General features: G+C 43.2%; 1 protein-coding gene across 1 annotated transcript in view; it reads left to right on the plus strand.

Moving 5' to 3' along the window:
- Nucleotides 1-25,634, plus strand: part of NOTCH2 (notch receptor 2) — an 85,884-nt gene that overhangs the window by 46,844 nt on the left and 13,406 nt on the right. Inside the window, exons 11-24 of the mRNA XM_056497404.1 lie at nucleotides 1,809-2,042; nucleotides 2,528-2,638; nucleotides 4,246-4,438; nucleotides 5,860-6,005; nucleotides 6,506-6,625; nucleotides 6,722-6,874; nucleotides 9,726-9,954; nucleotides 12,739-12,940; nucleotides 15,732-15,885; nucleotides 16,797-16,981; nucleotides 18,725-18,857; nucleotides 21,412-21,657; nucleotides 24,062-24,174; nucleotides 24,632-25,161. Coding sequence (XP_056353379.1) covers nucleotides 1,809-2,042; nucleotides 2,528-2,638; nucleotides 4,246-4,438; nucleotides 5,860-6,005; nucleotides 6,506-6,625; nucleotides 6,722-6,874; nucleotides 9,726-9,954; nucleotides 12,739-12,940; nucleotides 15,732-15,885; nucleotides 16,797-16,981; nucleotides 18,725-18,857; nucleotides 21,412-21,657; nucleotides 24,062-24,174; nucleotides 24,632-25,161 — 2,749 coding nt within the window. The remainder of the gene's footprint in view (nucleotides 1-1,808; nucleotides 2,043-2,527; nucleotides 2,639-4,245; nucleotides 4,439-5,859; nucleotides 6,006-6,505; nucleotides 6,626-6,721; nucleotides 6,875-9,725; nucleotides 9,955-12,738; nucleotides 12,941-15,731; nucleotides 15,886-16,796; nucleotides 16,982-18,724; nucleotides 18,858-21,411; nucleotides 21,658-24,061; nucleotides 24,175-24,631; nucleotides 25,162-25,634) is intronic.

Genomic DNA, 25,634 nt, shown 5'->3' on the forward strand with positions numbered 1-25,634 from the left:
TGGTGTAATGGAGCATTTTCAGGCTGGAAGCAACCAAATGCACATTACTGAAGCAGCAGTTCTTAGTAAAATCCTTGGTTAAATCTTTGACTGAAATGGAAGAAGGGACTCTGTATTAGGGCTGTTTTCCATCCTGCCTGAAGGATTCTCATATTCTATATCCAAATGTTTTTTTCCTAGTCTAACTCTTTCCTGCAAAGAGAGAAATCATTTTTTGGTGAGGTATGTTCAGAAATATTCTTCATCTCTGAGTGGCTCTGTCGAGCTACAATAGCAGGCAAGGTAATGCCTTTTGAATGAAGGTGTGCTAAGTATTATATTTAATATTGACAGCCTTCTGTAAGACTGAAACGTGGATTTCCTCATGGGGGCAGGTCAGTTTCTGGACAATAATGTTTGGGTGTGTTCTTGCTCTGCTGATCTCATAATGTGAGTGATGTGTTCCCTGAATGGTAATGGCCGGCTGCCGACGTGATTGAAAACTGCAAAATGTTTGGCCAAATGCTGTACAGATAGCTCTATTTACTGCTTGCTTTTTGTCTTTTCTTTCCCTTCTGGCATTATTCCACTTCTCCTTCCCAGTGGTAGATCATGGCTTTTCTTTTCTTGGGTTGTTTCAGGTCTTTCCTCTTTTATTTGTCTCCACCCTCTTTTTTTTTTTCCCCCCTCTGCCACCATTTATCTCCTTATCAGTTTGTTTTTCCTCCTTCCCTAACATCTTTTTATATCCATCTCTCTAACTAGCTTCCCTTCCCTCTCCCCACCCACTTCCACACCCATTCATCCAAGCACACGTTCGCAGAACTTGGAAATGTTAGCCGTCACCTGGTATGTTTGACCACAGAAATAACCACAAACCTGTATGAAAAATGGGGAGCCTCTTATCCACTTATAATACTCAGGTGAGAACCACTCTTCAGCTGTTGAAATTCCCTGCAGCTTGGTTTGTATCAGTCTCCAGCTGGTGTATTGAAATTTCAAGTTCTGCCTTCCTGATCTTCAGCTCCTGGAAGGCAGCATGAGCAGTTGCTCCAAAACCTCAGCTCTGAAAACCATTTATTTGAAATTATAATATATAATATTTATATTATATTAGCTCTTCTCCATCATGGGAAGCAGGGCTCTTGAGGGAGTTGGCTGCTCTTAACTTCCTGAACCCTCTAGCCCTTTTTGTGCATAGGTTTTGTCCTTCTCCGTTGCTCAGGATGTTTCCCAGCTGAAGCAGAATGAAACAGGCCAAATTGCTGCTTGTTTCATTGCTCCTAACCCAGAGGTTGCATGCAGCCTTCAATAAGTTTGCAGTTGGTGTTTGATTGCAGTTACTGAAAAGTTTCCCAGTGAAAGAGGCAAGAAACTTCCTAATAAGCAGAGCTGCAGAAGCTTTGACATGAGCCAGGGGAGTTCCCTTGGGAAGGTTTCAGCAGCATCTTTGCAATAATTTCTAATTCTAAAAGGGTCAGCCCCACTCTGCCCCCCTGTTACTGTGTAGAGGCAATAATGGCAGGAGTGTGCCTTCAGTTTATACTGATGCAAGTACATATTTCTGATGGAGATTTACTCTCGTGGCTGCTGTTCCAAATAAACTGATGGTGACCACTTCCAGTGCCAGGGTTCTCCATGCATGGTGTTGTTCTGTAGTGCTGTGAGTAGTGGAGAGTGTTGTGTCCAAGGCTGGAAATGCAGTTGAGGTGCCCAGTTATCCTTTGCTCTCTCTGCCACTTTGCTGATCTTGATACAGTTCTTTCTATACTCACTGCAGCATCCTACCAGTTAACTCATTCCTTACTCCTGCTGGTGGTTTTCCTCAGGTTTTACTGGCCTTCTGTGTGAGGAGAATATCAACAACTGTGATCCTGATCCTTGCCACCACGGGGAGTGCCAGGATGGCATCGATTCCTACACGTGTATCTGCAATCCTGGCTACATGGGAGCCATCTGCAGCGAGCAGATCGACGAGTGCCACAGCAACCCTTGCCTCCATCAAGGGCGCTGCATCGACCTGGTCAATGGCTACCAGTGCAACTGCTTGCTGGGCACCTCAGGTATGTAAAAAAGCCTTGGATTCAAGCATGTAATTATTTGTTATGTGTGCTCAATTTGAGAGAGATTATGGTGTGAGAGTATCGTTTTCGCATTGCTTTTCCGTGCTGAACTTTGCTGTGTTTCTGGGGATTGCCTAACCCTCACTGGTGCTGCAACTGATCTTGGGAGAATTTGCTTCCCCTTTACTCCAAAAAAGTCAGGCCTGCAGAAGAATTAGGCATAGTGTTCAAAATGTTTATTCCTTTGGTTAAATATTTAGTACAAGTTCAGGGTCGTATTCAGCCAGCACCCAGTGGCTCAGGTGACATTCCTTGGTGTTTCAGAGCTTCTGCATCATCACCTGTTTAAGTTGCCCCCAGTGTGAAGCAGGTGGGATTCTTAATTTGGCTGTTTTAGGAAAACAGTTTTGTTGCCTTCTTTGTAAGGTTTACCCTGCTTATTCCTCTCTTTTTTTTTTTTTTTTTTTTTTTTTTTTTTAATCCAGGAGTAAACTGTGAAAACAACTTTGACGACTGCGCCAGTAACCCATGCATTCATGGGGACTGTATTGATGGCATTAATCGCTACAACTGTGCCTGCAAACCTGGATTTACAGGTAAAGTCAGCTGCCCCAGAGCTCAGAATTGTTTTGAAGATAGTTATCCGAGTAGCCAGGGAAGCTGTGCTTTGCATACTGACTGCAGGGGATTCTGCTGGTGTCTCAGTAAATCCTAATCTTTGGATCTTAGCATCTTACATTACAGCCAGTTCTACCAAGCAGAAAAGTGGCCTAATCTGTGCTGTGAAATGCCATTCTTGTTAGGTAATTAAGTCCAATTCATGGTTCTTGGTTTTATAACAAATAAACCCATGTGACTTCGGTTTATTATTTACAGCCTCTTTCCAGGGACAGAGAGATTGTGGACAATATGGAGAGGTGTTTGATTGGACTCTGCTTTGGGCTTTGACCATGAGCAGTATTTCTATTTCTGTGAAATCAGAGCATTAACTTGGTGTTCTCGTGAGCTGGTTCCCAGTCTGCAGTCTTCAGATGAATAACCTGATTTTTTCAGTACTTCTCTTTCATAGCACAGTCTGTTTTGTTTTCTTTTTAAACTACAAAATTTCTCTGGTACAGTAAAAATGGGCCTGAAAAAAGAAGTGGTTAGACCCCTCTGGATCCATGTTTAGAAGTCTGAGTCAACATCAGGACTATTTCTGAAGATCAAAGCACATATCACCACTGTTTATAGGGGCATTTGTGTTTTGAGCCATGGAGGGTAGTACAAAATAATAATTGTGAGGCAGTTGGTGCCATTTATTACAGCTTTCTCATCACATTTGTTATTAGTTTATTACTGAATTATTCTAATTAGAATAGATCTGAAATGCATTAGAAAAAGCTAAGAGGTTTCATGTGTCTTGTGCTTTTCTCTTGGGGGTCTTTCTAAACTCCTGGTGCTCCTTCCTTCCTCTGGCTCTGGCATGGTGTTACTCTCTAGTCCCCAGAATAAGATGAGGGATGATGCTGATCACTCATGCCTACCACTCTGCTATACTGCTGGCATTCTATATTTATTATCCTGCTGAATCTCTTGCTGTTAAAATAATTCAGTAACATGATGAATTGGCATACTCCAGTCTTTAAGGAGCTGGCTTGCGTGGGGTCTTGTTGCTTTGTCATTTCCTTCTGTCAAAAATGCTTTCAACTTACTGCATCATTCACTCTGTTTAGCTTTCCAGCTTCACAAGACCTTTTGGTCACTGCTTCAAGGATCTTGCAGTCGTAATCAGAGGCAGGCAAAACAGGAAACGGTGTTTTTTAGAGCCCCTTTTGCGCAATAAAACCACAAGAACCGTATTTACTGCAGACACTTGGGCAGTATTGGTTCTTCAAAGGGTAGGTACCTCAAAGCACAGGAGCAGGGCTACAACAAGTGCAGCTCAAGAGGTTTGTTGCAAGCATGATACAGCTGAGTGGTTTTTGCTTTCCTAATCAATATTAACGGGTGATTTTTCCTGGAGGTTCTGGAACGGTTTGTGAATACTTGCTGAGTGTAAGTGCCGTTCTCCAGGCACAGCAAAGTGCTGCATCTCTCAGAAACGCTTCCCTTGGCTGGAGTTAAAGCACGGAGCTGCACGCTGCTGTGTCTCAGAGTGTGTTCTTGCACAGGCAGCACTGTGGTGAGAAGTGCTGCTCAGTGAGCTCCGTTTTCCTCCCAGGGCCGCGCTGTAACACGGACATCGACGAGTGCACGTCCAGCCCGTGCCACAACGGGGGCACGTGCGTCAACGAGGTGAACGGCTTCCGCTGCGTGTGCCCCGAGGGCTTCCACCATCCCCACTGCCAGGCCCAGGCCGACGGCTGCCTCAGCAGCCCCTGCCTGCACGGCAACTGCACACACACTGCCACGGGGTAAGGGCTGCTCACGCCTACCTGCTGCCCCATGGGTTGTTGTTTCTTGCTTTGCCCAGACTTCCAGCTTCCCGTTTTTCTCTAATTTATCCGATTCGCATCCCAGTTTATCTGATTTATTTGACATAATCACAGCAAGGTGTAAACCTCTGTCCTGCCTTGTGTTGTTTGCTGGTTTTGCATGGGCATGTAGTGCTGGATGTTCTGCCACCGTCTAGAGGGAGGGTTTGATTTTTCTAGTGAGTTGAATGAATGCAATTAAGATAAAGAAATTAAATCTTTGGGGAGCAGCAGCAGCACTCTATTCCATCAAAAACTAAAGTATTGGGCATGGGGACTGTCTTTATTGGTTAGTGCTGTTCTTCCTAACCAAACACTGTATCAAAGAACAGACTGACAACTTTAGCACTAGGAATGGATATTTCATTTGGACACTTTGTCCACTGCCAAGATTTTGTCAGCTTTACTCATATTGCTGCATGTCTGAGAAAGGCAAGGAAGATACTCTCTAGCAGTAGTTGCTTCTGAATCTTCCCATCCAGGAAGACCAAGTGCTGATTTTGGGGGCCCTAAATCAGATTTCTTTTTGGTAATGGTAGGAGTGGGGATGTTTTGTTTGTGAAAGTTCTCAACTATACGTGGAATAGCCTCCCAGATATGTGCTGCATCCTGGCAAGTGTTGTCAGCACTTGGGCAAGGAAGTGGTTTGCTGCTGCAGGTAGCTCTGTAGGGCAGGATGCAGCACTTTCCCTGGAGCTGGCAGGAAAGCTGCCTTTATTGCTAATCCAGCCTCCTTGTAAGCTCGGAAAACAGATTTTTGTTCATCTTGTCTGTCACTTTGCATTTATAGCCACATACACCTCACACCATGCCAGGTGAAAGAAGCTGTGTTTGCAGGGCAGGGAGAGAGGGCAGGGTGGGTTGTGTGGCCTGAGTCCAGGGTGATTCACCAAACCCTTCTACGTCATGTGGGTGGGGTGTGCTCTACTTCAGATTTTGAAACGTGATGGAGAAGATTGCTCCTGCTCCCAGCCAGCTGTTTTCATTTGAAACCACTATTTGGTATTAAATCAGTCTAGTTATCTTTGGAACCTATTGTTCCCCTTCACTTTTTTTTTTTCCAGTCTTTTTTTTCTTTCTGTCTTTGTTTGAATATGTTGAGATGGTCTTATCAAAGCTGAAGCATATTGCTGGTTGACTGAGCACTTTGTGAAAACTGTAATGAGGGAAGTGTGGTTTTAAGGGAGGGTTTATTTTCAGTACTTTCTAAGCTATACAGCTGGGTTAAGCAATCTAAAGTAACTTAGGGCTCTTCTAAAGAGAGTTCTTCTGGTTTTCTCTCCAAAATTAATCTGCAGGAAAAACTGGTAGAGGAGCTACTTCAGAAAGCCCTAAAATTGCTGCTGTTTTTGCCTTTCAAGGTACAAGTGTGTCTGTGACCCAGGCTGGATAGGAGATTACTGTTCAACAGAAGGGAATGAATGTAAATCAAACCCATGCCAGAATGGAGGAACTTGTGAGGATCTGCTGAATGGATACAGATGTACCTGTAGAAAAGGATTCAAAGGTGAAAATTCTGAGAAAATTTGTTATCTTTTTCCTTTTTACTCCATTGCACCTTTGGTGTAGTTTCTTTTCATTAAACTTCGTGGAAATAGTAATCAAGATGGGAAATGCCATGGCTGTATGAAGTTAAATTACAGTCAGTTCCTGTAGACATGATAGAATAATGGAATACTTAGCAAGAGCTTGTCTAAGCCTTGCTTGGACTCGGTAAGAAATGTCCTGTTGGAAGCTTAGCTAAATTTTCTTAGTAAATGATGAAATTTATATAAATTGCCCTGGAAAATTGGAGGGGCATTAAACTCAAAATGGCCATGGCTGCTTCTACACTGAGCCCAGGAGGAGTTCTCTGCTGTCCTTTTGCTTCTGCTGAGATTTTTTCAAAATGTGTGTCCACTGCAGTGTGGGATAATCATGTGAGTTACAACCTCTTTGTTCATTCTTCCAAGAGGCGCCAAGCTCTTAGCAGCACATTCTTCTGCTTTTTCCCATTCTGTTCTCCAGGTGTGAACTGCCAGGTAGTGGTTTCTCCTTGTTCCCCTAATCCTTGTGAGAACTCGGGAATCTGCCAAGAATCTCCTGACTCTGAAGGCTACAGCTGCCAGTGTGCCCCTGGCTGGGAAGGTAACGTGGGTGGGGAAGGTTTTGTCCTTGGTGCTGGCACCAACTCTTGGCCATTGCTTTGTGAGAGGTCTCACCCTTGGGCTCTCCACGTTTCAGGGGAAAGGTGCACAGTGGATATTGATGAGTGTCTCTCCAAGCCCTGCAAAAACCATGCTCTGTGCCACAACATCCAGGGCAGTTACCTGTGTGAGTGTCGGCCTGGCTTCACCGGAGGGGACTGCGACAGCAACATCGACGACTGCCTGGCCAGTGGGTATCAGCACATTGCTCAGTCTTTTCCACTTCTTTTCCTAAAAATAAATTTGATGGCTGCTGTTAGACAGGTTCTGAACGGTTTTTTATGATCTCTTGCCAAAAGGAAAAAAAAACCAACCAAATTTCAGCTTTAAGGCAGTCAAAATCCGTCATGTTCAGACACTAGAAATGGACCACGGTGTCCTAACTGATGGTAGCTGTTGTTCCCAGATCCTTAACTTGAAAAAGTCTTTAGAGTTTACATACTTTAATAAGAAGCACTGTTAAATGCAAAATTGTATTTGCCTGAAATTTTAATGCATCAAGTTCAAGTGCCACTGCAGGGCTTACCTGTATTTCAACGTTGAGTTTGATTGAGGTGTGGTGGGAATCTGAGGTATAGCAGTCCTTCCTGAAATGTCTGTTTGACATTAATATTCTGAGAGGAGTGGGCCCTGTTGCAGTTCCAGTTAATCCATATTTGAAAACAAATTAAGCAGCAGGAAGGGCCTCTGTTCTGGAATCAGTTGCAGGAGGGTAGCCCATGCACTGATGAGTACTGAAATGGCTCATATTGCAAGAAAACAAATACTAATTTCATGTCCTTGACACTGCTTTTGTAAAGGAAACCAAATACATAGTAGCTTCTCTTTCTTACTGGGCATATTCTATATCATCATCAGATAAAATCACAGTCTCCTGAGAAATGTCACGTGTTTAAAAGTTCATCTGTTACTATTTGAAAAGTGCTTTATTAAACCTTGGAGGAGTTCACAATGCTGTAATTCTTAGATTGGCTGGGTCTCAAAACCTAACCAAACAAACAGAAAAACTCGAAAAAACAGCCCCAAAACAACAACAAAATAACAGTAAAAAACAGGGGATTGGGTTTTTATTTTATCAGCTTAAAACCAAATTGGAGTTTTAAAGACTTTAGGTGTGAACTTAGCAAATTGTGTTTTGCATTGGAAAAATAATGTAAATGAGTGACTGCTGTAGAGAAGGATCCAAACAAGTCTATTAGCAAGGGTTACCGTGGGAGCCCCCAAAGCAGCACTACTCAAAGAACTTCTGAGGTGTCTGGCTCAGCCTGAGCTCTTGATTCCTTCTTTCTGAGCAAACAGGTACAGTACAATAAGTGTCACAGTGCAGCAACCCAGAGCTTTGCTCACTGAAGCCAACAAAATAATTTAGTCCTGTCCTGTTAGTTTTTGTGTGGGTGCCTGAGGATAAAAACCTTCCCCAAGTGTTCATCTTTCACTCTCCAACAGCTGGGACATCTCTCTCCCTCCTCCTTAGTGTTCTGAGGGCTGTGAGATTCACCCTGTGTTGTCTTAGGCAGCACACCCATGAGGCTGAAGAAGCATTTCACATTGCTGCCACAGCTGATTTCATTTAGCATAACAAAAACCTTCCATGCCTTGAGCCAAATGTCTTTAATCTGTGAAGCAAACAAACCCTCCAACAACAGGAACTTATTGAAAAGTTGATACCCGAGTCTCCTTCTTCTGTCAGTAAATGTGTGGCACAGAGAATTAATGCACAGCTTTTGGCCTCACTCATACATGGCTGAATGCCACAGACACAACATTTTATAGCTGCCAGGGGTCTTGCTTTGAATGTGCCTTTTCTCTGCAGTAGTCAAATGACCTTTAAATGGATGCAGGTGTGTCTCATAGTACAAATTTTTAACATGTGAGCATATTTCTCAGTCAATAAATGAGCTTTAATTACCTTTCACATTTCTTCATTTCCCAGTAAACAGAATTAGCTTATTAGAATTATGATACTTACGATAAAATGCAAATTTTTAGCGGAAACTGTTTGCATTTTCAAGTGCATATTTTAGTAGTATTTAAAGATAATCCTAAATCCAAAAAAAGGCTCAATGACCTATTTATCAACCCCTTTGCTTTCTCCCTTTTTCCTCCCCCCTCCCAGTTTCCCTCTCTGCCTTCATATATTAGGCTTTTGCTCTGTGGAATGCAGAGTAGAAAAGGGATCTGGCTTCAGGAATGTGGGTCTTAAATCCAAAAGTGGAAGGAGAAAAGCAGGAAGAAATTACTGAGCAGAAACTGGCAGAAATCTTTCAGGCAGATTGGTACTTGTGGAAGCAGAAGGAATACAGTAGTAGGAGGTGGCTAAGACCAAAAACCAGTGGTGTGCAAGTAGCAAGAGCATGGCAGGGATAAAGAAAATATCAAGAAATGCAGTGACTGAGGAGAATCCAAAGTGCTGTGTGAGTTTGTGAGCTTTTCTGCCAGCCTTTCCCTAGTCAGTCTGTGGTGCTGGGAAAAATGTCAAGTGCTCAGTAATGCATAAGTGCTCATATATGTGCTAATATACACATACACGTTTGATTTGACTGGACTGCTTTCATGCTGAAAATTAAGCACACAAGTTCTCTCTTGTGTTAAGCAGAGAGAGAATGTGCTGAGTTTTCTGACAAATCAAACTTGGTAAGGAAGAAACAGTTGCTGCTCTGTTTTTATTGTACCAGTAGGCATCTGTCACAGAAGCAGCATTTGAATTTTAAACCAAGAGGCTTTGGGTTTTGGTTGAACAATAAACCAAGGGGCTTTGAGTTTTAGTTGAACAATAAACCAAGAGGCTTTGAGTTTTGGTTGAACAAATTCCAGCAGAAAAACCTTTAGGCTCTGAAGGTTGGCCTTAATCCACACCTTCTTGTGAATTCATTATCAATAATGCTTTGCAGTTACCTGTTCCATTAAGTGGCTCAGAAAGACTTGTCAGTACTCTGTCACACTCTGGGCTGTGTGAACTTCTTTTTCTATAGAAACAGCTGCTCTTTCCTGGCCCTTCACCATCACCCTTTTTAACACTCACTGTGATGCTTCTGTCCTAGACCCCTGCCAGAACGGAGCCTCGTGCGTGGATGGGATCAACTCCTTCTCATGCATCTGCCTGCCTGGCTTTCATGGAGACAAATGCCAGACAGACACCAACGAGTGTCTGAGTGAGCCTTGCAGGAATGGGGGGACCTGCACCCACTTTGTCAACAGCTACACCTGCAAGTGCCCTCCAGGCTTCGAGGGAACCAACTGCGAGATCAACATCGACGAGTGCACCGACAGGTGGGACAGCTCTGCCTGCTCCTGCTCAGAAGCAGCTTTTCACCAGGGCAGTCCTCTTCCCCTGCCATCTGAAAATAGAAATTTAGAGCCATCCATGTGTCAATGGACACTTTTTCAGGTGCAGTCTGTGCCTCCCTACATCCAGGGGAGACAGCAAATCACGTGTGTCAGTGTTTTTTGCAAGTTTTTGCATCATTAGGGATGCCTGAAGAGGTAAAGACAGATAATGGCCCTGCATACACAGCCAAAAGGTTGACTGATTTTTTTTTTTTTAATGGATTGGGGTGTTTGGCATGCTTTTGGTATTCCTTACACTCCCACAGGCCAAGCAATTGTTGAGAGAGCACATCATTCTTTAAAACGTATTTTAGATCAACAGAAGGGAGGATTGGCACAAGCAACATCACAGATGAGATGGAGTAAAGCCTTGTGTGTTTATAACTTATTGAACAGTTCTTCTATAGAGCCTGATCCACCAAACTTTAGGCATTTTTTTAATAATACACAGGCAAAATTAAAAGAAAATGGTATGCCATCACATACTTGTGATTCTTGCAAGGAAAGTTGGTTCTTGCAAGGGAAAATGGTTGCCTGGTCCTCAGTTCCTTCTGAACAGTTCCATTACGGGATGAATGTGGTATTTTTAACAATGTCTAGCAAAGTTTGAAACAGCTAGAGATGCAGGCTTACTGAGATATAAATAATTCATATTTTTACAAGACCATTATCACACAGGGGAGGGGGAATAATTGGTTATGAATAGTTACTCTGTTGAGAAATACAAAAGCTGCAAAAGTGGAAGCAACGGCCAAGTGTTAGAAAGGCAACAAAAATAAATTAGTCCTGAGTTGCTGACAACAAACAATATGAAGAAGCAACCAGGAGAAGCACTAAATCCACTAAATTCTGTCCTGGAAAGATTTAATCATTAGAGATCTTTTAATGCTCACAGATTGGATGTGGTTTGGCAGTGTTGAGATAAAACCTGAGGTCCTTCTAAAGGGGGAGGTGTGGAACTGAGTTAAAATGTTCAACAGCTGGTCCTTATATAAATGGTTCATGTGGTAGTTTTAAGAGCTCTTTGAGAGTTAAACATGTGATTCCATCATCTGCCTGCATATTTATTTTAAGCTTAGTTAGGATTGATGTAAGTAACTTCAGATTCTCAAATGAGAAACAATTCTAACAATTTCTTTTAAACTTGCCGTGGTTAAAAAAATAATTAAGAAGTAGTCTGTTCTAGTCTAGTTACCAGAGACAAATTATGCAAAACTGTTGGTTTTCTTAAGTCTTTTCTGCACAAATAGGAAAGATCTTGCCTACCTTTTATAAAATTGCATTTGAGGAGGAGGTATTTCAATATCTTTTTCTTAAGAGCAGGATTGTGTCACTGATGAGGGCGTGTTTAATTTGCACTGCAGTTGTTGAATCGAGTGAAGTATGCTGGGTGTTCTAGCAGAACTCCTGGCCCTTCCTTGAGGTTCATCCTGCTTTTGTTTTTCTTATCAGTCAGGACAGGAACCAGTCTTGCAGGTATGAATTAAGGATGTAGCAATTTTCAAGGCTCTGCCAAGCTAAACCAGTCACACCTTCTCAACCAAAATTACTGAGCTGTGCTTGAGAGCACCGTGGTGGTTGGCTAATTTGAATTTGGGTCAAATGATTCTTCCTTGTGTTGTGTGAGAAGTTCCTATGAGAGACTGCCCTCTCCTTTTGGTACCTGGTTTCAGTGAAACACACCAGGTGAGTGGCAGTTCCTCTGTCTTCCCTGCTTTGCCAGGAGTGTGAAAGGCAGCTGGTTCTCCCTCTGAAACAGAATTCAGCCCCCAAGACAGAGGAGCTGCTCTGATAAGCAGTTTAATGTTTGATAAGTAGGTTAATGTTGACATGTCTACCGTAATCACAGTCAGAATTTCGGTATTTCAAACTTGCTTCCCTGCACTGTGAGTCAGTGGCTGCTCTTGTGGAAATACCCTTTGACAGGGCACAAAGCAAATAGCAGGCACCAGTTTGGTTTGTGTACTTCACCAAACTGGTTATCTCAAGTCTGATCTAGGGTTATTCTCAGAGGAGCAGGAGTTCCTTTACAAGGAAAACTGAGTGAATTTTTGCATGAGGCATCAATTCTCCAAACTTTCCCAGTCGCTTCTCCCTAGGACACCTAATCTGGCAGAATTCCTTATGATCAGAAGATTGGAGGGGAGGGGGATAATTCCTTTTGATCTGAATTCTGCCAGGGCATGTATGAGTAGTTTTACAAATCAGGACTTAAGATTCTCATGAGAAGAGAAGGAAGGGATTTAGCAATACTTTCACATAATTTCAGTGAAAAACATTCTTGTTTTGCATGTTGTGTGAACTTTTTCCTTGAGAAACCATACCCATGTCTCCTTTGAGATATTTTTTAAAAAGGCAAATTGTTTTGTTTCTCATAATTTGTAATGCAACTGTAATTTGTAATAAAATGTATCAGTTTGAGCAAGCCACACGAGGTGCTGCTTGTGGTCGCATTGAAGTTGGGAGGATTTCATTAAATAAGTTACATCCATCACTAATGACTCATTAAAACCCTGTTTTACTTTCATTCTTGGTCTGCTGAGGTGAAAGTGAGCTGGAATCCCCTAGGATTGCTGTTTTCTGATTTATGCTTCTTCAGCCAGGAGTTATCAGTCAAAAGATCCTGTTTTCTGCTTTCCTCCCTTATTTCAGTCATGCTTATGTTCTCTTTTGTCTGTGAGCTAATTGCATTTTGTCTCAGCTCACCTTTCTTGCCCTCTCTTCCAGCTCCTGTTTCAATGGAGGCACCTGTGTGGATGGAATCAATTCCTTCACCTGCCAGTGCCCTCTGGGGTTTACAGGAACCTACTGCCTGACAGAGATCAACGAGTGTGCCTCCAGCCCCTGCCTCAACAGGGGCACCTGTGTGGACAGCCTGGGCACATACAGGTGCATCTGCCCCTTGGGCTACACTGGCAAGAACTGCAAGGTGGGTGGTGGCTTCTTGTGGCATCCTTGTTTGAGCTGTCCAGCAGCAAGGGGCATGGGAGAGGTGAGGGGGGCCAAGTCTCCAGCTCAACAGAAGCACCCACAAGCACTGATTTTACATGATTCACTTATTGCAGCATCAACTCAGAAGGAAGTGGGAGAGGCAGTGTTGTCACAGCAGTCCAAGATGCAGGACTTGAAATTTCCACTTCAAAAATACAAGAAATCTCACCTTGGAAGTACTTAGGGTGGAGAATAACAGAACAATCAATCAGGTCTCAAAATATACAGCTTCAAACTAAAGTTAACACCTTGCAGGACCTGCAGCAACTTTTAGGGGAAATCAACTGGATCAAAGGCACTTTAGGAATTACCAATAAGTAATTAGGAATTAGCAGACAAGTGGCTGAGCTCTTGTTCCTTCAGTCCTGCTGAAGGGTGGTTGGCCCTTTAGGTGCCCCTGTTCAAAACTGAAAATCATGGAATGGGCTGGAGCAGACCTTAAAGATCATCTAGTTCCATCCCCTGTCTATTTGCAAGGAGGAGAAAAGTGGTTAATTGTGAGAACAGGTGTCACTGGAACTTTCTAGATTAGTTTTCTTAAATGAAAACCAGCTGTTACCCTGGAAAATGGCTGCATTTCATTCAAAGGATAAAATTGTCCTGATTGAAGACAGTCCTGTATTTAAAAACAAACAAACAAACCAGCAAACAAAAAGCAGAATATCAGTCTGATTAGCAGGATTTAGATTTAACTGGTTCATTTTTTACAGGGAGGGGAGTTTTAATCAGGGTTGATTGTAACTTTTTTTTTCATGAGAAGCCAGAAAATGTTTTGAGGCAGTAAATGACGTGCTTGCCCTATTCACAACCTCAATAAAAATCTCTAGCCTTACTTGCATGCTGAAGTTCAGGCAGTTTAGAGTTTTCCTCGGGAGCTGCAAACCCTGTATACTGTAAATGACTGACTAGTGCCCATTAAAAACTCTAACTTGGACTGGCACAGTGGAAACAGGATGATGTTTTTCAAATCAGAGTTCTTTCTTTTGATTCTGTCCTTATCAAAACAGCAAGAATGATTTAAGACTATTTCTGCTTTTGGAATGGTAAACTCCCTATTGGCTTCCTTTACCAGCAGTCTTGAGTGCTGCCATTTAAAAAAAAAAAAAAAAAAAGGTGAATTTCTTAAATTGCTGGAAAACAGTACAGTTTTGTAAGAATTTTGCAGCTCTTTTGTGTCAGCTTGTCTTTGTAAAGCAGCAAGTGTTGGAAAGAAGCATTTCAGTGGCAGTGGGGGAGGTGCTTTTTCAGAAGTATGTTGCTAGACATTAAATTGTCAGGTCTGCTTCTAGGTATTGCTAATGGAGGAAGTGAATGCCAAGTAATGAAGTGATAGAAAAAAAGCAACCCCTTCTCTACCCTAATTATGCATTCTGGGCACACCACTTCAACCTCATTGGGAGAATTAGCATTGAGAGTGATCGTGAGGCACTGTGAAGTTCAGTAGTTCCTCTTCTGTTGTGTTTGCTTTGTTTTTATTGGAGAAAAGGATTAATGTTCCTTTCCCCAGATTAAATGCTGTGGATTCTCAGAAAAGTCTGCTTTATGTTCAGAGAAGACTGATTGTAATGTATTACCCATTTTATACAGGGAACCAGAACTTTCTAAATTTAAAAGTACTGCTCAAAGCTGTACTGGGGAGATTTATAGATTACAGCTACACTGTAGTTCTTGTCTTAGTGGTAAACTGGCTTAACCTAATTAGTGAGGCTAAATAAGCAGCACAAAATCAGACAATGATTCATAAGTTTTAGAATTTGCATGTAAAACAGTCAGCTACTCATTACAAATGCAGAAGCAAGAGGCTCAGTGTTTTTTCTTCTTCACGCTCAACTACATGTGATAAAACTTAATTCCAAGTTTCCTTTTGGTTGTTTGTGAAAGCACAGATTTTTTTTTTTTTTACTTTAATCTTTGTGAGGAGACAGTTTGCATCTGAAAAGCAGAACTTTCTGCAATTGAAATTGCATTTTACAGCCAAAATTCAGTGCTACTCACTTTAAAAACTTCACCCTTCCTCAAGTCAGCTTGACATCAGTCAAATAGCTGTATTAATTTGAAGATGAATTGCTTAAAAAGGAAATTATGGTTAGTGGCTGGTTTATATTGCATCAGACAGTTATCTTGGGTCTTTGTTTTCATATGATGATTTACTGAGTTTTAGGCTCTTTGTTTTTATATGAGAAATCAAGAAAAGCAGTATGCTTCAGCCCATCTTCAGTTTATAAAACTGTTGTGGGGTTTCAGTTGAATCTTGGAAAGCACAAAAAGTCAGAGGGACCCTACTGCAGCAAATGGGGCCAAAAGCAGGTATGGTGAGCTAATGACAGGAAAAGTATGGATCAAAATGTGGAATATGTGTCATCCTTAAAAAGCAGTGAAGATGGGGAGAGTTAGGGAGAATAGCTGGAAGCATCCTGCTGAGTAGAAAGTTAGTCTGAGATAAAACCCGATTTTCTCCAACCAAGCCAGCCAAAGATCCACCTTCATGGTGAGGTGTGAGAATTTTGGAATAATGCTGCCATCTGGGGTTTATTCCTCTGTACATTTGCACCTTCCTAGGCTTATGAGGCTGTCAGTAAAGGAGCTGGCTTAGGCTTGGGAAGTCTGTCCTGCTCCTTCCAGTGCTACAGGGAACCAGGATTGCAGAGCTCCCTTTCTTCACACCTTGACCTTGTACTGTTTCTCTTGCATTTGCCATATATCCTGTGGGGTTTTTTTGCCCTCTGCAGTCACTGGTGGATCTGTGCAGCAAGTCTCCCTGTAAGAACAGAGGCACCTGTGTCCAGACTCTGGCCCAGACTCGCTGTGTGTGCCCACCCAACTGGACCGGCGCCTACTGCGACGTGCCCAACGTCTCCTGTCAAGTGGCAGCTTCACAGAGAGGTAAAGCAGCATCCTCTGTGCTTTAGCTCAAAACATCTCCCCAGGCATCTCCTTCCCCCTGCACCTGTGCACATCCCACAGAGCTTTGCCTCCCAGTGCTTGGTGACAGTCACTTCTCAACTAAAAATACTCTGTGTGTTTGGGAGTCGAGTCTTTATTCTCTCCATCACAAAAAACATCAGAAAGGGAGAATTAAATACTTTGTGAGGTCTCAGAGTTTCAGTAGTACTGTTTGACACGGGCTGCCTTTTTGGAAAATGCATCAGCTCTTCCCATGCTAAACCCCAGGCAGGCTAAACTCCAAGTTTGTCCTTATATAAGAAAGGCTTCTTAGAACTCAATAATAAGTATTTTTGCACAGAATACTGATTATTAAGTGCACTATTTAGCCTTGTAGGTTATACCATGGCCCCTCAAAGTAATAATTTGCTACTTCATATTATATCTATGTAAAAGATTTGGTTTTTAAGTGAATTTTGTCTGGCAGCATGGCTTGTAGCTCAGGCAGATGGTCATGCCAGTTTGTCCAGGAAATCCAGACAAGCAGGCTCAGTATCAAAGGAGAAAGGTGTCAAGCCCCCATACTTTTTGGGGACATTCTAGGTACAGACATTGAACCTCTGTAGGGCAGCAATAGTGCTTCAGATTCACCAGCCAGTGCTAAAGTAATACAGCAGCACAAATACTTCATGCCAGTGTCAAATCCAGTGATCCAAAGAAGGCAGAGCAGTGATTTCATTTGTAACCCACTTTTGTTTCTGATGCACTGTAATTTAAGGAGTAACTCTTCAACTTTAAAGCTGCAACTTTTCAGTTTGTTGGGCCTACCATATCCATTCCTGTCTGAGCTGCCAGCACTGCCAGCGAGAGCGTTTTCAGTGTTTGCTCACTTGATTTACCTCTGGTTTCAGGAGTCCCCGTGGACCAGCTGTGCCAGCACTCTGGTCACTGCCTCAACGTGGGCAACACCCACCACTGCCAGTGCCAGGTGGGTTACACAGGCAGCTACTGTGAGGTGCAGCTGGATGAGTGTGACTCCAGCCCCTGCCAGAACGGAGCCACCTGCCGGGATCACCTGGGCGGATACCAGTGCGAGGTAAGGCTGGGATTCACTGGGAACAGGCAGCAATGCTTAGGGATGCAAAGGGTTAAATAGGATGCTTTGGGCACAGAGATACAGGGGGATAAATGGGTTATTTTGGGATAAATACTTAGGGCACAGTGATACAAAGGGATAAATAGGATACTTTGGGATAAATATTTAGGGCATAGTGATAGAATGGGATAAATAGAATACTTTGGGATAAATACTTAAGGCACAATGATACAAAGGGATAAATAGAATACTTTGGGATCAATACATGGGGCACAGTGATACAAAGGGTTAAATAGGATACTTTTGGATAAATACTTAGGGCACATTGATACAGACGGATAAATAGAATACTTTGGGATAAATACTTAGGGCACAGAGATACATAGAATCAGAAGAAATCAGAAACACATTCAGGTGGCAGAGTACCTTCAAATATGGGATAAAAGCAGTCTGCACCTGGAAGGAATTTTTAATTTGGCTGTAGCACAAATAGTGCTCCTGAGAGGTTTTTAAGGCTGAGTTAAGAGGTGTGATTGGAAGGAGCTGTGGTTGATGAGCCTCTTTGTGTCCTTGGAGAGGGGGTTCTTATCTGGAAAAGCTTTTTGTCTGAGGTGTGGTTTATATTAAAATATTTGTAAAATGTATTAAAGAAATATTTTATTTTCTCTGTTGTATGGGCAATGTATCCCTTGCCTCTCAGGCTGGGAAAAGCTTTGTTTCTTAATGCTCATGAGGAGAGCAGTGTAACCCATGAAATTATTATATATCAACCTCCCTAATCTTTTCAGAATGTAGAACTCCTTGGAAGCCCATGCCCAGAGGGAAAGGATGAGTTTTATGTAAACCTTAAGCCAAAACTGCTAAGCCAGTTTCAGTGCTAGAGGGATCAGGGTTTGATCTGCTCTGTTTTGCAGCAATCCAATCACTCAAATTCAGTTTTTTAGTGCCCTGTTATGTATCACATGGTCGAGTTGTGTGCTTAAGCTGCTGTCTGTGCAGCCCTTGGAATCACTTGTTCAGCTGCAAAGGCAGTCCTAACCTGCCCCATCAGTCTGTGTTAGCCTTGTAATGGGTTAGTTGCACCACTGAATTAGTGGCTTGTTTTTATTTTCTTCTGCCTTCACTCAGAGTCAGGATTAAAAACACGAAGGATATGAATTTCTCATTTCGGCTTGGTTATTTATTAAATTTTATTTAATGTACAGAGAGTTCTGCAACACTTTTAGCTACCAGCTAAAAACAAGGAAAATGGAGGTGAATTTAGCTAGTTACAAGGTCTTTTAAAGCTAAACAGTCCAACAGAGAACACCTATATTATTTATATTTTTGACTCAATAACCAAACTCTTGTGACCTGCAGTGCAGCACAAATTATCCAACCAAAAATTACTACCTGAAATCATAAAGAAGAAGAAGGAACAAGAAAAGGAAGATGGGGCAACATCCAAGAGCCTCCATCTTGTCCTTATTACTTATTACTATATTCTAAAACCTTCAAATTCCAAACCCTTCACTCTGTGACACCACACACCTCTATTCAGCTACACACCTGTGATTTTAACTCCATCACTCAAATTTGGAAGCCTTCTCCAAGGCCTCAGGTCAAAAGCAGTGTTCTCCAGGGGGTCAGTGCCAGAAAGCACAGAAATTCCAAATTCTCAAAAAATTCCAGGCTCCTGGGTTCCAACAAGCCTTTCAGAGATGTCTGTTGGGAGAATATTCACCCTTATTTCTCTGCTGGCAGTGTGTGGCTGGGTACCAGGGTGTGAACTGTGAATATGAAGTGAATGAGTGCCAGTTCCAGCCCTGCCAGAACGGAGGGACCTGCATCGACCTCATCAACCGCTTCAAGTGCTCCTGCCCACCAGGAACTCGGGGTAGGAAGCTCAGCAATTAAATCAATGTTACAAGAGGGAATTTTCCTCCCTGGCTGCTGGTTTCACGAGGCACAGTTTAAAGGGAATGCATTATGTTCTCTGAGGAATGTTCCCAAAGCACACTGAGTCCCTTGAGATACATATTTTCTCTTTAAAAATAAATGCTGCTGCTTTTTTTTTTTTTCTTCCCTTTTAATTTTTGTTCTTTTAAAGGAATAGGTCGTGGCAGTGTCCCTTGGGAATGTGTGATCCCTCTTTGGCAATGTGGATGCATGAGATTGCTGTTAAGGTCTCTCCCAGACCTGTCTGTTTTGACACAGTAAATCCAAGGTTTCTTTTTGGTTAAGCTGCTATGAAATAAATAGGAAATTTTCTTAGTTCTTGTATAACTCCCAATGTCCTTTACTTGCCTAAATTTTTCCCTTCATTGTCCTCTGTCCTGGAGTCTTTTGTGGAAAAGAAGTTGAGTGACTCTAGGCTACCTTAAACTATTTCAGCACATTTGAGCTCTTTTATTAAAAGCTCCTTATAGGGGGAAAAAAAAAAAAAAAAGTAGTCCTGAGTTTATATCAGTAGTTTTCAGTAAGCATTATTCCAATGCCTCTTTATTGTCAAGTTTCTTAAAACCTAGCCTTCCCTTTTATATCTGACCTATAAACCTGGCTTCTACCTTTGAAAATATCCAGAATGTAAGATTTTAGCCTATCAGTAAATGCTTTCTCACTTTATGTTCTTTTTAAAGCTTATTTCTCAAGTCAGTTAAAAATTTTACATTGCTCTGAACTTTTTCTTTCTGAAGTGTGTCATCTCAATGGAGGTGAAATCTTCAGATGTCAGAACTAAATTGTTGGTTCATAAAGTAAATATAAGTACAATTATAAAATAATACATTTGCCTCCTGCCCATGCATATCATGAGTTCATTCACTTTAGTGTGGCTCTCAGCACATCTCCCCACTCTGGATAAGTGTTTATTTAATTGTAAATCACTGCACTACCAATTCTTCATGTATTGTTCTTATTATTCTTCTTCAATAAAAAAAAAAAAAAAAAAGGCAAAAAAATGTTGCAATAAAACAAAAGCAGAAACAAACCTGCTTTTTAGGTCTCTACACTCAAGAGTGTCCAGTATCTGCATTGCCAGAATTTCTGTATTCCACTAAACCCACAAAAGCAGAAACAAAGATGTTTTTTAGGTCTCTACACCCAAGAGTGTATTTATGTACCAGTATCTGCATTGCCAAAATTTCTGTATTCTACTAAATCCCCCACCATCCTTTGAGAGTTTTGAGTGTACTGCTTTTAATCCTTCAGTTTTCCTTTGTTGAGATTAATTACTTTTTGGATGTGACAAGTTTTTTTTGGTTTTGTTTTTTTTAGTAAATGAAAGGAATTGGAGGTGACTTGATACAATTATTTAGGATAGTAAAACTTAGCTTTTGTCCCTGGCCCAGTTTGTAATTAGTATTTTACTGATGCCAGTATAAGCATCCTTCATATGTAGGTGAAGGATTTTACTTGCTGTGGTTGGAACAACAGCAGTAAACTTCCCCTCTCTGTCCCCTTGTGCAGTGAAAGCAGAACCAGCACCAGACCTTGTCCCTGGAATGGAAATCCTGCAGGGAGGAGAAGAAATTCCCTCCCTGGCTGCTGCTGGGGATTTGCTGTAGGTCCCCAGAATCCAGACTGGAGGAATCAATGTTTAATCCCAGCTGCTTTTTCTGTTGGCTTGCTGTTGCTTGTTTTAATGCTGCTGCTGCAGATGCTCTTTGCCCAGTCCCAGGGTGGCAGCTCGTGGCCTTTCAGGGACAGCACGGGGCTCTGCTCAGTCTCAGGGCTAAACCAAGTGCATCTTTTTTGGGCTTGGTTTGCTTTTGTGTTTTTAATTATGCCCTGAAATTAAGTCAAGTATGAGAGCTGCCAAATACCAGGATGGCCCAGCACTGAGGGCAGCCTGGATGTAAAACACGTGTACCCTAAGCCTGCTCTGGAGCTGGCTGTCTGCAGAGGATGGGGAGTGTATTAAGCTGAGATCTTTACCTGCTTAGTTCAGGGACTGTGTGTGACACAGCCTTAAAACTTGATGAGCAGTGTAGGTGATGCCTTGAGAGGCTACTAGAGCAGAGGCTGGACAGAGTTAAAGAAATAAAGCAGGGATTTATTAAAAGCCCTTCAAAAGATTCACTTTGGGCACTGCAAGAGCCCAGCTGTGGCTACACCCAAGATGGGCTCAGAGTCACGAGTTTTCACACTTTTATAAGTTTTGGTCCATTCCCATATTGGGGTTCATTGTCCAATTCCAGCTCCAGGTTCTGCAGTCCCATCCTCCCAGATTCTCTCCTCAATTCTGCTGTTTGCACTTTTTGGGGCTGAAGCTGCAGCGAGTCCTTGGGCTGGGAAAGGATTGTTTTGTGTGACTAAGCTGTGAAGAGAACTTGCTAATATATACATTTCAGAGTTACATATTAATGCAGTACAGAATCTGGATTAAGACATCACAGGAGAGGCAGCCACAGTGCTGTGTGCTGACTTTGTCACTCTTTCTGTGTTGGCAGGGCACCTCTGTGAGGAGAATGTGGATGACTGCATCTCTGACTCTGGAGATCCCCGCTGCTTCAACGGAGGGCAGTGCATTGACCAGATTGGGGGCTACAGCTGCCTCTGCCCCCAGGGCTTTGCAGGAGAACGCTGTGAGGGGGACATCAACGAGTGCCTCTCCAACCCCTGCAACCCTCGAGGGAGCCTGGACTGTGTCCAGCTGACAAACGACTACAGGTGCATCTGCCGTAGTGCTTTCACTGGTGAGTAGCCATGAGCACACTCCCAGTTTAATGGCAGCACCTTGAGAATTGGTCTGGAGTTCTGTCCCAGTTTAATGGCAGCACCTTGAGAATTGGTCTGGACTTCTGTCCCTTCCTGGCAGTGCTGTTATCCAGCCACTTCCCTTCACAGCGTCTGATTGTTTTCCCTACAACGTCTTTCTTCTTTCTTTGAAACTTTCCAAGAAATTTGGCTTCCAGAGCTGTCTCAGACAAAGGAATCTCCTGAGACACTTGGCTTCCTGGATTTTTCATTCCTTGTGGTGCTTTTCTTGCCTTCAAAATGTCACGTTTCTAGTATAGAAAGTAACAGTTCATGTGTCAGCTTATCTATGGCTTTTCCTATTGCGAAGCAGCCACATGCATTTTGTCTATAAATCAGTGTCATGGTGTCATAATCAGCTTTTGGCTCCTTTTCTATTCCTCACTGCCTTTCCTCCTTACATTGGTGGTGTGGTCAGGATGGAGCATTCTGCCACAGACAGGCTGTACATTCCTAGCTTGGTGATCCTTCCACAATCCAACTCTAAATCACAATTTTGCAAGAACTTCACGCTGTGCAGACTTATGTCTCACTCTCTCTAGATCTCCTCTTTGTTAGCATTGCTGCTATTCTGCTTTCTACCTCCCACTGGGCTTAAGTTTGGTCTAATAGTCTCCAGATGTGTCTTAACTTTCAGCTTTCCATTTTCCATGTCAGTTTAACTTCTTATGCATTCAGTTTTTCTCCATTAAAACCTTTCACTTTCCCTGCTTACCAGTGACCTTTCCTGCATGCTTCACCAGCAGTTTTTACTCTTACTTTTCCTTAAAATTTAAAGATGCTGTGATTTTCCACTAAATTTATGAGTTTCAGATGCAAGGAAATCACAAAGATACACGCTTGAAGAATTCATGTGGTGGTTTTTGAATGCATTATTAGTCTGCCAAAATAAGTTCCTGCAAGAGTGATGTATGAGGGAAGTGGAGCTGGTAGGACACTGGTGCAGGCCACCAGATGGGTTTATTTTAAGCTTGTCTGTTAAGGCTGCTTTTATGAATTATGCCTCATGTGGTTTCTGACCCTCAAGGAAGGGTTGCTGGGTGTTGTGCTGTGGGGAGTGTGGGCCTGCTGCACCCCAGGAGGAGCAGGCAGAGCTGCTGTGTCTCAGACATGAAGTCTGTCTGGAAATGTTGGGCACAGAGGGGGAACATGCTTCCTCCTCTAGCTGTCTGTCTCCTGCACATTCCACACTGGCCCTTCTGCCTGGGAGGGGACGGGGTGGCTTTGCTGTGGTCTGGGACTGGTGGCATGCCAGGACTCTGTGGGCCATCCTGCCCTGTCTGCAATGCCTTGGCTGCACATGTCTGCAGACTTGTATTAATGTTTCCCTAGGGGGTCCAAGTCATGCTTAGATCATCCCCAACTTTTAGAAGTTTGGTGTCAGTTTGACTCTGGGAGCTGCTGCAAAGCTGGTCAGTGCAGTAAGATCTGGCTGATCAGTCTGAGGAGACTCTGCTTGGTGCTCCTGTTCACTCCTGGTACATCTGCTCCTGAGGGCTCTTAGTTCATGTTACAGTGTGATTTGGACTCATTGAGCATCTCCCAGACAGTAAAGAGGTCTTAGGAGCCCCCAGACTGTGTGGTGTATCACCTGCAGCCTCTGTGCCTGAATACCTGGAGATGACAGCAGCACAGTCTGTCTTTGTGCCATGTTATGTGTGTCCTTGAGGAGGCAGATATAGTCAGCTGTCTCCAAATACACCTTGTGGCTTCTGGCCCTTGTCTTATTTGCACAAAATCTCCTTCTGGGGTTTCTGCTGGCTGGGTCAGAAGCAGGGCTTTGCAAGCTCGACATCATTGAGCACTGCTCTGGGCAAATCTACTGCCTGATTTTCAGCTTTATCATGTGGGGCTTCTCCTGTTAAATTTGCCAGTGTTAATTGAGCATTGGGACCTTTGGCATAACTTTCAATTAATCAATTTAAAAATTTTTTCCATTTCATTTCCCACAAAATTAATTGTGAATCTGTCAGTAATGCAGAAGAAATATAACGATAGTCATGTGGTGCTAAATCCACATTGTTAAATACTCTTTTCAACAATTGCTTAAAATACGGTGAGCCCAATCCATTTTTTTAATGGTTTTCTTCAGCTCTTTAACATTTTCATGATCTATTGGTTTTTATTTAGGATTAGAACTTCCTCTGCCATATTTAACTGGCTCAGAAGCTGAACCAAAATTATAGCTCAGGCAGCTGTGCAGAGACCACGTGCTACCCAAAGTGATCTCACTGGAGTGCCCAGCTCTCTGGTTATCCACAGGAGTGTCCTATGCTGTGATGGCTGTTTGGGGTGACCACTCACACATTTCTGTGCTCTCCCCTCCCCCTGTGCTCCGTGCAGGCCGTCACTGTGAGAGTGTCATCGACGTGTGTCCCCGCAAGCCGTGCCAGAACGGCGGCACCTGCGCCGTGGCCAGCAACATGCCCGATGGCTTCATCTGCCAGTGTCCCCCGGTAAGCCAGTGTCCCACCCTGCACTGCCTGCCCACTCCAGAGTGCTCTCTCTGCTTCACTGCAGGTGAAGCTTGGCCACTCTGCCCACATCCCTTAGCTGATCTGCTGAGCAGAGCTTCCAGGTGCTCCAGGAGAGCCATGCTGCCTCCCAAACAAGTGTGGTCTTTTTTTGTCTTAAACCTACCATTAAATTACATTTTTGTTATTTGCACAGTCCTGTGTTTGCTGTGCTTGCTGCAAGATTCCCCTTGTTTGTGGCTCTTCTAGGCTGTTTTCCAAACATAACAGAGCCTTGTGATATCTGTGAGTTTAGGCCCAGAAAGTCATGGCTCCTGCAGTGAGGCTAGAGGAGTTACAGGGGAGAAAGGATTTGCATGTGGATTTGCCTCCAGCCCTCAGTGTGTGGAAGAATAGGTTTGTGACACTGATTGTTTTGCCCTTTTTTTCCACCCCATAGGGTTATTCTGGAGCAAAATGTGAGTTCAGCAGCCACAGTACCTGTGGACAAGTGAAATGCAAAAAGGGGGAGCAGTGCATCCAAACATCTTCTGGTCCACGGTGCTATTGCCCCAAGCTGTCTGTGGGAGAGGAATGCCAGACAAATTCAGGCTGTGCCAGTGCCCCCTGCCAGAATGGGGGCAGCTGCCACCCTCATCCTCAGCCTCCCTACTATTACTGCCAGTGCCCTGCTCACACCCAGGGCAGCCACTGTGAGCAGCCCGTGACTTTCAGCCCGGAGCCCCGAGGATGTCTGGATTCCCAGTGTGCAGAAAAAGCCAGGGATGGCTATTGTGATGAGGACTGTAACACCCACGCCTGCCAGTGGGATGGAGGTGACTGCTCCCTGAAAATGGAGGATCCTTGGGCCAACTGCTCCTCCTCCCTGCGCTGCTGGATGCTTTTCAATGGACAGTGTGATGAGTTCTGCAACACGCCCGAGTGCCTGTTTGACAACTTCGAGTGTCAGCAAAATAGCAGGACGTGCAAGTAAGGCTCCATGCTGAGAACATTTTCTCTGTGTGACTAACATAGCTCCTGCCTGTTGCTCCCTCCTCTCCCATTGTTTCTCTTGCTGTCCTTGCTGAAAGCTTGGCATCCAGGAGTTTCTGCTGCTTTGTGTACTTCTCATCTGTTTTTGGGATTCGTATGCTGTGCACTAAGTCAATAACCTGAATAATGGTAATGTGTTAACCTGCCTGATGGATGTGCCCTGCTTTCCCTGGAAATGTAAATAGGAGGCATTTCACCTTGTACTAGATTTTAATAGTACTGCCTGCTATCCTGAATTTTGCTGCATACCACCAATACTTGTATTTTAATCCCAGCTGTGTTTGCTGCCTCTGAACTCATTTTCTATCTTGTTTGTGGCAGCACTTCTTTCTCTTCAGTTAATTGTGACAAACCCTATAGCTTTGCAGTGATGAGGCAGGAGGTGTTAGACATCTTAGTAAACAGAATAA

This window comes from Oenanthe melanoleuca, chromosome 8 (genome assembly GCF_029582105.1).
Source record: "Oenanthe melanoleuca isolate GR-GAL-2019-014 chromosome 8, OMel1.0, whole genome shotgun sequence".
Taxonomy (NCBI): Eukaryota; Metazoa; Chordata; class Aves; order Passeriformes; family Muscicapidae; genus Oenanthe; species Oenanthe melanoleuca.